The sequence below is a fragment of the Belonocnema kinseyi genome, chromosome 7 (assembly GCF_010883055.1).
Source record: "Belonocnema kinseyi isolate 2016_QV_RU_SX_M_011 chromosome 7, B_treatae_v1, whole genome shotgun sequence".
Lineage (NCBI taxonomy): Eukaryota > Metazoa > Arthropoda > Insecta > Hymenoptera > Cynipidae > Belonocnema > Belonocnema kinseyi.
Window position 1 is genome coordinate 51,804,481 of NC_046663.1, and position 16,072 is coordinate 51,820,552.

At 28.4% G+C, this 16,072-nt stretch overlaps 1 protein-coding gene across 1 annotated transcript; it reads right to left on the reverse strand.

Annotated features, from left to right (window-relative positions):
- Positions 1-359: 359 nt before the first annotated feature.
- Positions 360-15,756, reverse strand: LOC117175994. The gene is made up of 3 exons (XM_033365916.1): positions 15,514-15,756; positions 7,916-9,437; positions 360-1,750 (listed from the first exon to the last, which is right to left on the reverse strand). The coding sequence occupies exons 2-3, from the start codon at positions 9,377-9,379 to the stop codon at positions 1,514-1,516; spliced, it is 1,701 nt and encodes a 566-aa protein (XP_033221807.1). The 5' UTR covers positions 9,380-9,437; positions 15,514-15,756; the 3' UTR covers positions 360-1,513.
- Between the last annotated feature and the right edge of the window lie 316 nt (positions 15,757-16,072).

Genomic DNA, 16,072 nt, shown 5'->3' on the forward strand with positions numbered 1-16,072 from the left:
CAAGTCGCAAAAATGAAAATCTGAAATCTTCTTCTCGATCACATAACTACCCTTGACATGATTATCTTACTGCGATTATATTATTCCATTGTGAAGTAATGAGAACAAACGACGTATAGACTTTTCTTGGGTAAACGTCGATGCTAATTCCCCCGTATTACTTGGCAATAAACCCATTCGCGTGACCGTCTACAAAGTGAAAACGATTGATTAATTTGTAAGGACCTCTCTGGAATTATTAGAAAGCTCAAAAGTTACTCGAAAAAAATAATAAACTGCAAAACTATTTGTACTTTTCAAGGATCTTAAAAGAAACTAATATCTAGACCACAATCAGGATGTACGTGAAACAATTTCAATCTTGATTAAAGATTCAAACTATTTATTAGTTTTACATAAATACCAGTAACACCGGCAGCAAGGAAAGAATGTATGCAGATAGAAAAATAAAATTTACCCGCTTCTCACGAGCGATAGGTAGTATTACAAAAAACGGATTTACGACACTTGAAATAGCTTGAAACAGCAAATTTGCCTAGACATTATCGTACGGGATTAAAATGCATCAGCTAAATCTGCACAAATTCCCCAACTGTCGACTCATTCTCATAGAAATACATATACATTAAACATTAAATCGTCTCTTCCCATCCGGGTGTAAAATCCGCATTAGGACTTGAAGGAAGAAAAACATTAAATAAGCCATTTAGTAAAATTTTTGAATTAGTTCATTTTCCGAGATTAAAAGTCCAAATGTGGAATCCTCGTCTAGATGGAAAGGCGGTTTATCTTTATACATAAACTTACGCCTCTAATTTATTTACTCTATATTAATGTACATATGTATACAAGATGAATTCGTGATAGAATTCGCCGACGAAAAAAATATACGGAATTTTCCGAGAAAATAAAAAAAAAAGTCTTAGAAGTTGAAATCACGGAGATATTTCTCTGATATTAAAAAATTGACTAAATTAACTTACCCGCGATTAAAAAGGAGCTCAGGGTGACTTAACTGCGTAAAGCTAGCAACTTTCTGATAGTTTATTTTGGTAATTTGGCGAAGAGAGTATAAAGAAAAAATTTGTTAAAGTAAGCCACTTGTAAATTGCGCCTCGGGCGGTTAAAATTTTCTTAGATACTTTGTCAGTTAAAAGAATTATATTACATAAGACTATCAGAGTAAATTAACGCATTATTTAGCAGTCTTAATTCTAATAGAATATATTACTTTCTTACAAACAGGCGACACTGAGAATATTATACTCGCAGTCGTAATAAAAAAATAAGACTTAATTAAGGCTTTAATAATTTAATTGAGATTGTAATTAGAAAACAATTAATACACATAGATGCTTCTCGACAAGGCTGTTTAGAAGCCAATTTCTGTTTCCGATAATCGGTGTTTCTTTGGAATGAAATTTCAAGAAGTCGCGAATAAAACTTTCCTTCTCTTCGCCAAATTAATCTAACGTAAACATGATATTTTACTTAAAACGAAATACTCCAGTCTCTATTGAGCAGAAAGATGTCTCTGAGATGATTCATCAGTTGCGAATCGCTCATTCCAAATTTTGGTTCTGAAATCAGTGGCTAAAACGGGTTCGATGACTCGGCCGACATGGTTGATGCGGCCTCTGAATCTCTCTCGGTCTCGTGCCATTGTTTCCCAGGGACCAAGGCGTGCGGCTCTGTATGCGAAATCCCATTTTACCATTTTATGGATGGTCGGATTCAAATTAAAGCGGACCTGGAATATAAAGACGATGTGGTGAATAATCAATAAATGTTGCAATATTATAAATCTTCAGAGCAGATCGGGCAGGTCAGTTCTAATAATAAATTCCTAAATTCTCTTAAATTCTCTCATATTCACGGTTATATACCCTGAAATTAAATTCTCAGGAATTTCAGAACTCTAGTTGACAATGCAAGGACAGATCCTCGATACCGGTGAGGTAGGAATCTATGATTAGAACTCGCCTTATTAATAGAGTTCTTAAATTCCCGAGAATTTAAGTTCAGGTTACATAACCGAGAATATGACAGAATTTAGGAGAATTTAAAAGAATTTAAGAGAATTGATGATTTCTAACAATATTTTTATTGTTCAGGTTATATCAGCGGTTGAATATAAATTATTTTCTAGCTCAGACATGTTCAGGAATTACAGTGTTTCATATCCAAATTTAAAATTTTCAAATGTATTAATTTATTTAAAATAAAAACAAAAGTTTTTTCTACTTTAAAAGATAACTGTTTAACAAAATACTGGAATTTTCAACAGAATGATTGAATTTTTACCATAATAATTAAATATTCAACCTAAAAAGACAAATTAACAACGAAAAAGTGTCATAGTTTATATTTTAATCAAAAAAGAATAAAATTGACACAGCAGAAGAAAATCATTTTAAGACGAAAAATACGCATTTTCAACAAATAAAGATTTTTTACTCAAAAAATAAATAAAACTTTATCTAAATTATTGAACCTTCAAACCAGAAGACAAATTTTCTTTTTAAAAATTCAATTTTCAAACAAGAAATATGACTGTTCAACAAAAAATTAATTTTACACGAAACTGATGCATTTTACGCAAAAAAAGAAAATTTCAAACTAAAAAATGTTTTACAAAAAAAAGCGAATTTTTAGCTAAAAAAGATCAATCTTAAAAATTTGAAAAGTTCCATTTTCTTTTAAAAAATGAATTATAAACACAAAAAAAATAAGTATTTTCCACTAAACAGTTAAATTGTCAACCAGAAATAAGTCTTCAATAAAAAAATTTCACAATGTAGTTTAACGTTGACCCAAGTAGTTGAGTTTTCAATTAAAAAATATTAATTTATAACAAGATAATTAAACTTTTAATCAACGAGATAACTTTTTAACTTAAAATATAAATCATTGACAAAAAAGTGATTTCTTAACAAAGCGCTCCAATCAAATGTTATAAACAAATTAGTTGAATTATCAAGCAAAGAAGAACGATTTTTAACCAAAAAGTTGCATTTTCATAAAAAAAATGAAATTTCTTCTATAACAAATGAAGTTTTAAATCAAAAAAATAGTTAAATTTTCTGTAGTAAAACATTTTAGTTTAGTTTTCACGATCAAACTATGAATTTTTTAACAACAAATATTTTTCTATCAAAAAAATTGAATTTTCAATCCAAAAAGACGATTTCTTAACCAAAAAGGAGGACTTTTTAACAAAATTTCTGAATTCTCTAGAAAATAGTTGCATTTTTATAAAAAAAAAATGAAATTTATCTTAAAGCAGAAGAATTTTTTATTATAAAAAAAGTTGAGTTTTCATTCAAAAAAGATTCCAGTTAACTCAGTAACATAAAAAAGTGAATTTTTATAACAAAAAATAGGTTTCTACGAAAAAATTGAATTATCAATCCAAAAAGGGAAATTTTTTCAACCAAAAAGTATGATTTTTTAAGAAAATAGATAAATTCTCTACCAAATAGTTTCATTTTTATCCAAAAATTATAAATTTTGTACTAAAACAGATGAATTTGTAATAAACAAAAAATTTTTTGTTTGGGGAACTTTCATCCAGAAAATATTTCAGTTCATTTTTCAACACCAAAATATAAATTTTAAGCAAAAAGTAAATTTTCTACGAAATAGTTCAGTTTTCAAGAATATAGTATAATAGCAGGTAAACTTTACATTAAATAAGACAAAATTTCAAAAAAAGAGTTGAATTTTCAACCGAAAAGTTAACGAAAAATGCAATTTTCTATTAATTAAAATAAATTCTGAGATTCTCATAAATTCTCAGGGAATTTATTTCTCGGTTATATTCGTATTCTCGTGACAGTTCACAAAGTAATATAACCGGCTCAAAACTCTACTTACTAACCTATAATTCAATTAAGGGACCGTACTAAAATTAAGTAAAACCTCAAAGTAGGGGGGGGGGGGGGTCGAGACATTTTGTTACGATTTGTTACGTTAGCACGTAATCTTTTCCAAATTGGCAAAAACTTTTTCCTTGAAATTATCCTTTTAGTTATATATTTTAGTATTTGGCTGAAAATTTAACGATTTTCTGAAAAGGACATCCTTTTTGCTGATAAGTCAACTGAAATCGTTTTTGGATGAAAACTATTTTTTCTGAAAATTGGCCTTTTTATTTTTCTACCAAATTTGTCTTTTTGATTTAAAGATTCACCTGCTTTAGTAGAATTTTTATTTTTTCTTGGACAAATATGTAACTGTTCGGTTGAAAACTTAACAAACTTTTGTTAAAGTCATACTTTTGGTTAATCATTCGACTATTGAGCAGAAAATTAACTTATTATTTACCATTATTATTTTGATGTTGGAAAGTGAACTGGAATCTTCTTTGTATAAAAATTTAACTATTCGCCTGTTTTAGAAAAAAATTTATTTTTCTTGAATAAAAATGCAACTGTTCGGTTACAAATACAAATCTTTTTTTTTTAGTCTGTCTTTTTGACTTTAAAATTCACCTGCATTAGCAGAAATTACATCTCTCGGATAAAAATTCAATTGTATGGTTGAATATTTAACTATTTTGTTAAAGTCATACTTTTTGGTTGAAAATTCGACTTTTTTTTGAAAATTTAAATATTTTATAAAAAACGTATTTTTGCTTAAAATTTATATTTTGACGTTGAGAAATGCACTAAAATCTTTTCTGGAAGAAGGTTTAGCTTTTAAAAAAATGTGTCATTTTTTATTAAAAATTCATCTGTTTTAGTACAAATTTTATCTTTATTGGATAAAAGTGCCCATTTGTTAGAGGATTAAACTATTTTGTTACAAATTCAGCCCCTCTGGTTGAGAAAATTCGTCTTTTTGGATGGAAAATTTCATTCTTATCGTATAAACTTATTTTTAGTTGAAAAATTCATATTTGGATCTTGAAAAGTCAACTGGAATCTTGTTTGAATAAAAATTTAACGGTGGCCGCTTTAATCACATAAAAAATTCCCGGTCATTGCCCGGTTTGCAACCATTTTTTAAGGTTAATGATCTTGAAAAATTAAAACACTAAAGCTAAAAAATTTTCCATTTGAAGTAATAAAAACTGAGCTGCAAATCATTTTAAGCAATTTTAAGCAATTTATTTTCGAAATTTTCTAGAACTTTTAAAAATCTTTTAAAATGATTCGAATTCTTCCTAAAATTATTTGTTACATCCTGCACATTTAAAAATATTACCTTAAAAGCTTCCAGATCCCCCTTTTTTTTTGAAAATTTTGGAAATCTTTTCAAATAATCTCTTAAAATAATTTTAAAAAATAAGAAGTCATTTTTCATTTTCCTATTTCATAATTCTTAAAAAGCTTCTAAATCTGCAAGAATCTATATTTTATTTTAAATTAGGCTGTGGGCTATTTGCACAGAAATTTCGATACGAATAGCCGGATTTTGTCGGTAGACATAGAAACTTCGTTTAAATTATTTGGAATCATTTCAAATTTGATTTATAATTACTGATTTTACATGAACCAAAATAAATTAGTGTTTAAAAAAAAGTTAATTTTAAACCAATAAAAATGAATATTTAAACCAATCTATCAAAATCTATATTTGGTTTTAAATTAGGCTGTGAACTATTTACACCAAAATGCTGGTACGAATAGCTGGATTTTATCGGTTTAAATTATTTGAAATCATTTAAAATTTCAAAATAATTAAAAATTTTTTTAAACTTCTAAATATCTCTTCAACTTACTCGATTTTTTTCAAAGAATAATAGGTGCTCAATTGAACCGCCGCATCGTAGAACAGTATTTAAAATATGTATTCAGGAGTGGGGAGGCCCCCGAATGCCATTCAAACCTAAGCGACTGGAACCCCCCCCCCTCAATTCTGAATATTCTCTATCCCGTTCTACGATGCGGCGGTTCAATTTTTATTAATAATAAATAAAAATCCAAAACTTTCAGTTATACATTAATTGTTTTTAAATAAAACAATTAAAAAATTTTAATGATAAAAGTTTAGTTTTTTTTTGGTTCTAAATATTTCATTTATAATTAACATATTTAAATTAACCGTCAGATATTTCAAAGTATTAAGTAATTGTTCCTTTCCTTATTTAAAAAACTTCAAATTGAATGGTTTAAAAATTGAATATTGAAGACGGAAATAATAAAGTGCCAATCAAACGTTTATATTTGTTTAATAAATAAGACTTTCTAATTTAATCTGTTTATGTTTTAAAGTTAAAATCTGAAAATTCTAGAATTGTGAACTGATTCCGAATCGTCTTGTCAAATCAATTATTATTCACTTTTTACATATTAAGGTACAATTTAATTTTTAAAATCATTAATTAATTTATATTTACAGGCGATCAACTAAAAATGTTTATATATTTTTTTATGAAAAATCTTCTGTTTTTAATTTTTAATTGTTCAAGACTTCAAAATTGCATTTTGAAATTCTTTAAATTAAAATGTAGGCTTCAAAATTAAAAATCTAAAATGGAAAATGTTACAAGTAAAATATTTTCGAATTACACATTCTAAATTGAATGATATTGTGATTGAAAAATATAAACATTTTAACTCATTATATAAAGAATGGTTAAAATAAAAGTTGGACAGATTTTTTTCTCTAAAAATTGGTAAAATTCCCGGCCAAAAAATAAATTTAATATCATTTCCCGATCCATCAGCCAACCTGAACAATTTTGTAAAGTCCTCCTTTTTAGTTAAAAATTCGTTTATTTATTTTTTGTTTGAAAATTTATATTTTGATTGTGAAAAGTCAACTGAAATTAACAGTTTTCTTTTTAATTTATCTTTTTTATTTAAAAATTCATCTGTTCTAGTTGAAATTTAATTTTTTAAGATAATGCAACTTTTTAGTTTAAAATAATTCTTCCTTGCTTGAGTATTCAACTATTTTGTTTTAAAGATTTAGTTGAAGCACTTTGTTAATAAATCATTTTGTTGTTGTTGAAGACAACTAATTGGGTAAAAGTTAAACTAGAATGATAGAAATTTATTCTTTTGATTAAAAGGTTATGCCTTTAGTTGAAAAATTAACTGTTTAGTGAAAAAGCCTTTTGTTGTTTAAAATTATTTTTTTAAACAAAAAGTGTAACTTTTCCAATTTTTTAAAGATTGATCTATTCTAGTTGGAAATTCTCCTTTCTTGGTAAAGAAAAAAATAATTGTCTTGATACGAAATTTCATTTTTGCAGGGTAAAAATGCACCAGTTTCGTGTAAAATTAATTTTTTGCTTAAGTCATATTTTTTGTTTGAAAAGTCAATTTTTGTAGAGAAAATTCGTCTTTTGGCTTAAAGGTTCAACAGATTAGGTAACATTTTATTTCTCTCTTGAGTGAAAGATTTCTATTTGTTGAAATTTCGTCTTTTTGGTTTTGAAATTGTTTTTTTTTTTTTGTATAAATTTCATCTCTTTTCATTGAAATATAAACTATGACACTTTTTTTATTGGGGATTTATCGTTTTAGGTTGAAAATTCAGCTATTATGTTAAAACTTTCTTTTTCATTCAAATATTTTTTGAAAAGCCCTCTTGAATAGTAAAAAAGAAATTTTTTGTTTAAAATAAATTAATAAGTTCTTTTTAATTCGTACCTAAGATTATGTTTCATTTCAGTTTATAAATAATTCTATGTTAAAAGTATTACGAGATTAAGATACAGGTATTTGAATATTAATGATCAAGAAACATTAAAAAGTCAAGGAAAAATTAGTGAACTTTGAAAATGAAGTTTCTGGCCACCATGCCTAATTCCACTATCAATAAATAGCAAAACATTTCTGTAAATTAACAATTACGTACAGTAAGAGTTACGGTTTGTTCCAGAGGAGAGGGAGAGTCTGAGAGAGGGCTTATAATCCGTTACATAATTTAAGTACGGCCCCTAAGATAGAAAAACAATTACCTTATGCGCCGGCGTATCGTCAGGCTCACTTTCGCTTTCAGATTCAGTTTCACTTTCGCTCGCATCTTCTTCATCGGAAGAGTTGAAATCATCGAAATCAGAGTCGCAACCTGTATCAAAGACTATATAGCTATCCTCAGAATCGACAGAAACTTCCGAAATCAGTCTGGTCCGACAGGCTGTTTTATCTATGGTACAATTTGCCTCTCTTTCATCCAAGGAACATTCAGGTACATATTTGACTTGCATCGAGAAGCTCTCGGTTTTTACACCGACATTCTTCCTCTCCTTATTAGTCTTGGTAGGTATAATGTCAATCAATTCGAAACTCAGTGAATAGGAAGGACCCTTGACTTCCGCCATATTCTCCAACTCCTCATTTTCTCCCAAGCAACTTAAAGGTATTGTGTAAGCTTCAAATTCCTCCCAAGTGTCAAAGTCGTCCTGAATATCAGAGCAAATCGCATGTTTGCATCTTTCTTTTCTGTGTCTAGTCTGACTTACTCCATTACGCCTCAGCTGAGATTTTCCCCGGCCGCGTCCTCTGCCACTGGAAACACAGTTGGGCTTCCGGCGAGTCTTTGTAGTCTGATATACGTTTATACAACCTTCCGAGCCCGGAGAAATTGGTCGAAAATGTTCAGTCACGCCGTTCACCACCCTTTTCAACATATTGAAAAAAAGATTTGTCGTTGATGGACTCTTTTCCTCTGTCGATTCTTTCAAAGATGAATCAGAAATCTGCATATCCTCTGGAGAAATTGGTTTGTCCTGAAAAATAATTTCGTCCTTCGAAATGACTTTGTCCTTTACAGTACCTTTGTTGGATTCTGATTTCTCCTTTTCAAGAGTTTGGTTCGTGATAATTTCCTTATTGTCGAATGGTTTCTCATATAAAAACATCGGCTCTGTGTCTAGGCACAAATCGAAGTCGTCCAAAACAGGGAATTTGGAGTCCTGATTTGTGATTCTGAGAAATTCGTCCTTTGGGAAGTGAACTTTATTATTTAATCTAATCGCGTCTACGAAATCGATTGGGGGTTCTTTGTCTTGTTTTCTTTGTATGTACACGCTATCGTTAAAATTATCCTTGTTGCTAGTTAGGGATTTAAAAAATTCGTGAGAGATGATCCCTTCGTTCGGAACGATCGTCACGGACAGGGTGTTGTTGACGTTGGAGAGATTGTTGATTAGAGATGCGGGAACTTTTACTAGCTGGTCGACAAGGAGATTCGTCAACGAACTGAACGCAGTTTGAAATAAGTTTCCCTTTTTGGGCTCCACCATGGTTGGTTTTGTAGTGTTTGGGTTTGAAGACTGCTTTGTCTCATACATCGTTTCCACGGTAGACTTGTTCGGCTTCAAACGGTGTGTAGAATACATTTTTGACTGACTAACCAGAGATGAATATGTTATTTCAGACTTCAAATTTTGGTGCAGCGGATACATCAGATATGTCTCCATATTCAGCAAACTCCAACTTCTCCTTCTCTTCTCAACCAGGTACTTCCTTTACGTGTTACTGAAAAGAAAAAAAAGACAATGGTACAATCATGCTTTGACTTTCATCGCTTGCATGTCTTATCATCATTTTGTGAACAGGCGTGATTTGGAAAGAAAATGGCAATAACCAGGGTAGCGATTCAGCGGACGATTTTAAATTCCCAATTTTTTCTGGTCAAGTTTTTTAATTTTCTCCGTCAACTAATAGTAAAATTCACGTTTGTCGCAAAACGCAAACATTTATTTTAAATAATGACGTTCATTCTAATCGTTCTTTAACAAAACAAAGCAAAAAATTGCAATATTAATTGAGTTTCAAATAAAATTGTGAATCTTGAACTGGAATAGTGGAATTTTAAACCAAACAGGTGAATTTTCAATTAAAATTATGAATATTTAACTGAAATACTTTAATTTTTAACCAAAAAGATGAATTTTTAAACAATAAAATTAATTTTCAAACAAAAAGATTAATTTTTTATCGAAAACTACCATTTTTAAATAAAATACATGAATTTTAACGAAATACTTGAATTTTAAATTAAAGGAGACCAATTTTTAACCAAACATTTGAATTATAAACCAGAAAAAAAAATCTATTTTTAACAGAATTTTAAACTAAAAAAGATAATTTTTCAACAAAAAATTGAATAAGTAAATTCACGGTAAAAAAATTATTGTTAAAAAAAATTAATTTTCAACTAAAATTATGGACTATTCAAATGGAATAGTATATTTATTTTCAGGTTAAGAAAAAAATCTTTTCAACCAGAAAGAAACCAATTTTCGACAAAAATAATTAAATTTTCGGTATAAAAATTACTGTTCGTCCAAAAAAAAACAACAAGTTTTGAATCAAATAGCTCCCTTTTTAACAAAAGAAATTAATTTTTAATTAAAATTATGAATCTACAATACAAAATTAATTTTCAACAAAAGAGTTTATTTTCCAACCAAGTAACTTGATTTAAACAATGAGATTAACATTCAAAGAAAAAAATCATTTTCTATAAAAAAAAGTAGTTTTTTAAAAGCAAAATTCGTGAATTTTAAAAGGAAAAAATGAATTTTTAATTAAAACACAAATTTACATCCAAATTTTTAAATTTTGAACTAGAAAAGGTCCATTTTCAACTCAAAGTGGAACGGTTAAATTATCAGTTAAAAAAATTAACTTTCAACTAAACTGATAAATTTCCAACTAAGTAGATATGATGAATTTTCAACTGAGATAGTTGAATGTTATAACCACTAAAAAGAAGAATTTTTAATGAAACAAAAAAAAAGTTTAATTTTTGAATAAAAAAATCTAACTTTCTGAAAAATAGTTAAATTTTCTACTGGAATAGTTAAATTTTTAGTTGGAAAATTGATTTTGAACAAAGTACTTACAAGTCTTAAAATACACGAATTTTCAATAAAAATTATAAAGCTTCCAACAAAAAAAAGGTAAATTCCCAACTAAAAATGAAAGAAAATTTATATTATAATTAAGAAATATTTACTCTTCGAAATACTATATCTACTCTAAAAAGTACTTGAAATACTTTCTTTTTATAAAATTTGAAAGAAGGAACTTTAAAATTGAGACAATTTTTGGCTTAGGTCAGGGATTTTTTAAACTCCTTTCTTCTAAATCCCAGTTATAATTCTTGAACAAAATTCCGAATCGATGTCAAAAATTCCCTGTTCCAATCTAAATTATATTTCTTTATAGAAACTCCCTATCATAAAATAAAAACTATAATTATTTTCATTCATATTCCCTGCAACTCTGTTTGCCGGTTTTCCCCACTTAATAAAGTTTCCGGTAATTTCCCGGCCTTTCGGAGTTCCCCGGTCAAGTCGCCACCCTGATAAGGAAATAAAGTTTTGGCAAAAATTACAGAATATAAATTTAATAGATATTAAGATCAATGATTAGTACATTTGTGTTTCAATATAAACCTCATATTACATGTAACGTTTTTTTACATTCTCATTCATGAGTGTCATGGAACCGTTCAAATTTTCGATCTAAGGTTTTTTATAGATCTTTACGTTTCGGCACTAACAGAGTCCGAAAATCATAAAATTTTGTGGTTGTTTGTTTGCCTGTACGTATATCTCTGCATGATTATCTAAATACCGTATCCACAATACTTTTGAGGAATTTTTTCCAATCGAATCAATCCCGAAATGAAGGTCATTTTCAAAATTTTAAACCAAATTTTTTAAAGTTTTACTTTCTGAAATCTTTGTAGAGTCTTTGTAATGTTTTGAAATCGGGTGTACTGCGTCCTCGCCGAAATCTCTGAAATTCTTTTTAAATCCTTATGAATTCTTAAAAATATTTATGAAATCTTTCTGCAGTCTATCGTATTTGAAACTTTTGTAAAATCTTTAAAGACATCTTAAGAAATTTTAAAACTGTTTCAAATATTTGAAATTTCTATGAAATGTTCTAACTCTTTCGGAAATTTTTGTGAAAACTTTTAAATCTAGGGTACACGCCTTTTTTAATCTTTGAAATTCTTAAAATCTTTGTGATATCTTTCTTAAATCTTTGTAAAATATGTTGTAGTCGTTGAAATCATTGAATTAATTGAAATCTTTGTGAAGTTTTTCGAAATCTTCTACATTGTTTTGAAACCTCTTGAAATCGTTTTAAATCATCGACTTTTTTCAAATCTGGTGTTCTAACCTTTTTCAAATTTTTGAAGTCCGCGAAAACTTTGTGAAATTTTAAAAATATGTAAAATATCTTCAAATGTTTGAAATATTTTGAAATCTTTACAAATATTTTGTAACCTTTTGAAATCTGGTGTGCATTCTAAAACCGAGTGCTGACAACCCTTCGAAAAATCCGTTCTATGGCCATAACTCATTCTAATTCTGAAAATGAATTAACTTTGAAATTTTTAACTAATAATGTTTATACTTCAATGTTCTATATTAGCGAAGAAGAAATTAAAAACTTATAAAATAATTCACAATATGGAAGTCTGTTCTTGGCAACCTATAAAGTAATTGGTACAGTCAACAACAAGTGCCTTGAAATCTCTTTATTTATTCTGTAATAAACAAAAGATAAATTATATCTTGATAAATGAAAGTAGCAAGAGTTTTTACAGATGTTTCTTTCATAATAGACGAAAAGATTTGAATTACTCTTGGTATTTCAATAAAATTACTAATGTAGAAACAAAAAAATTTTAATTCAAAGTTCTCGAGAAAATTCAAGGAAATTTACAAGGTTTAAACAAAAATTCCAGGCATTCCAGGTGGCTGGAAACCCTGTAGATATCAAATATATATGAAATTCAAAACTATTGCAATGAAATTTTTCGAGTAGAATACCTTATCAGAATTATAATTAGATTAGAGGCGACTTCAACAAGATTTACAAATTATCTTACAGAAATTTTCCGATTGGACAATCATTAAAAAAGTTCTGAATAATTAATAATCAAGTAGATTACCATAAAATAGGGTAAAGTCGCTTAGGTAGGGTAAAGTTGCTCACCTCCTAATTTATATTTTAAAATTCAATATCAAATTCCCAAGGTGACAAAATAAAAATTACCGATTGCTTTGATTAGCAGAGCTGTTCAACTTTATTTTGAAATTTATTTGCTGCAAATTTATTCCTGAGCAACTTTACCCTACATGAGCGACTTTACCCCGTTTGATGGTACCTATATTGGTTTTTTTTTTTTTTTAAGCAGTCAAATTATTTTTATTATCTTTTTCAAACTATCAAATTATTGTACAGTTGATTTAGAATCGAACTTTGAACGAACGAAATCAAAGCCTATGGATTAATATATCTGTTTAGTAAATTTAAAAATAATTCTATTTTTTGTATTAACATTATATTAACATACATGCTTACTACTCATAATTTTCAATTGTTTGTCCACTTTTCACGAGTGAGGTAAGAATTAACACAATTTTGCAACAATATTTGTAAAAACAAATTAATATTATTTGTAGTAACATTCTCTTTGAATAAAGTTACAAAGTTGTGATCTTTATTTAAACTTGCAACTTCTTGTCCACTTTTCACTTTGATGCAAACGAAAAAATATTTTTTTCAAATAAAATTTTTCAAACCAAATTAAAGTAAAAATTTCAGAAAAATTGCAACTTTCGATTAATTATCTAAGAGAAGCTAGTTATAAACAATAATACATTGTTTAAACAATAATGTTTCTTAACTTGTATTAATTATTAACTCACTGTCATTAAAACGTGGATAAAAATTGCAATTTTAGAGAAAACTAACTTTCTAGCATTATTATAGGAGAATATTATTACAAATAATAATAAATGGTTTAAAAAATTATTTCTGTTAAACTTACTTCATTATTTCCTCGTTCTAATTGAAAATTTGAAAATGAGTTAAATATTCCGAAAAAACGGAAACTTTTTAACTCTATTCAAAAAGAAAATTGCCAAACACAATAATAAATTGTTTGAACAATACATGTAAACATTTAATGAGACTAGTTTAGTCATTGTGTACATTAAGCGCGGCTATATATTTTAATGTATACTGGCCTGCTAGACTTGAAAATCACATTGAAATGTTTTTTGAATTAATAGCTTTTCGAAATATGAACTTTGAAAAAAAAATCGATGATAACGTTACACGGTAAACCGTATCTCAAGTGATAAATTCAGTTTTAAGGTGCAATAAACTGAAATATTAAAAAAAAAGTAGTATTTTGTGTATTAAAAAGAATTCGTATTTTTTAAGAACTCAAAAAATCATAAGTAATACTCGCAAAACAAGTTTTTATTCATATTCTCTAGCTAATCGTGAAGAAACATGTTGCGTTTAAGCTCGACTGACCTAATATTGACGATTCCTAATAAAATTTACATAAACGTCTTTCTTTCTTATGGATCAGAATTCGAAAAAAAATTCAGACCAATTTTTTAACCACCTAAATATAATCCTAAAATATAGAACCATAAAATATTCTCATCCTGAAGAAATATTGAGCAAAACGTTTATTTTAAATTATATTTCGCTTTCGCGATTCAGTAAATAAAGCCAGTGAGACGTAACTAATTCCAAAGCAATCTTTATTATCTTATATTTGCTTTTTGATAAAAATATGTACGTGTCATATTTGAATTACCTATCCTAACATTAATAAATATAAAACCGAATCACATCCACTTGAAAATTATAATTCAAAAATAGTTGCTTAAACCAATAGCTTTAATTTAAAAAGTAAACGTCATAGCATAAACTGTAAAGTAGCATGAATCTTCAAATATAGTACAAATAAGTAAAACACAAATATTTTTTGAAGAGGATAAAAAATGTGCAATTTTGGATGATTTAGATTTTAAATTAAAGTGTTTTGAGCGATTGAATTAAAAATTATTGTATTGCAAAAACTATATTTATTTGATCAGTTGCTAATATCAATTCGTAAAATTGTTAATTTTAAGGATTGAATTTGAAAATATGAAGAAAGACGGAAAATAACAACAAAAAAATCACTACGGTCTTCCCTTTTCCAGCTCCCCCAGCCCTTGGCCAGGTCCGTACGCTTAGACTTGATAGTATTATAAACGCACATAAACGTACGGACTTACGCATTTGTGTCGATATGTTAAAGTGTGAAATCAAAATAGTTTAGTGGGAAAGTAAGAAATATCACGAGTCATATGGCAAAAGCGGAAAAATACGAGCTCTGTTTACGATTTTGAAGTGGTTTCAAGATAAGATAAAATAGGCGAAAGTTATCTGTAATTTACATCCCCAGTGTCTATTTTTATATAATTAAAATTTATTCTTAACAAGGACACCCAGTATATAAAAAAAAATGCAGACAATAGTTTTTCGTCCAATCACACGAAAGGAATTCCCCAATTAGAAAGGTTAGGAATTTCAGACTGCAAAGATAAATTGGTAAATTTGCTTCAAATCCAAACATCTAAATGTCTAATGGAATGTTACAACACGCGTAGATATTAAAGCCTGACAGCAGTCAGATCAGTCCTCGTTAAAATTCTAATGAAGGGACCCAACTTTTAATCACGGATCTGTCCGAATTGTATTATAGAATTTATGACTGCTATTATTTCCCGCTTACCTGAATTTTTCCAGCAAGGACCTTTTGAAGCGTGACAATTATGATCACAAGGTTGTTCTGGATGTTCGTATTTTGCTCGAATTTCAGCGATATCACGAATCTTTTCTGTACACTTACTATCACCGTTAATTTTTGCACTCTCGGATTCAACTTCGACTTCCAAATTTGCAATAATTTTTAAAGATTCCATGGTAAATACACGCATCATACTTGCAATCATTCTGGATGTATTCTTTAAGCGGCCATTTTCTTTTAACATTTGACATTATTCACTATTCCGCTAGAGGCGCTGACGTCACCATTCACCCCCCACCGCGAATCAAATTGGGTAGTTCATCTTGTGACGTCAAATGCTAAGATGTCTACATACCGAGGGCCAAGCAGTAATACCAATTACAGGAAAAAAACTTAATTTTTTTACAACATGGACAAAAATGATTCTTCGGGACGACTGAAGAAGCCCGAAAAGTAAAATTCCCGGATAATAACATTTCCGAACAGCTAATAATATTACTGAATTTGAAAATTCCCGAATCATACAAATTCCAGCGAGATCTGA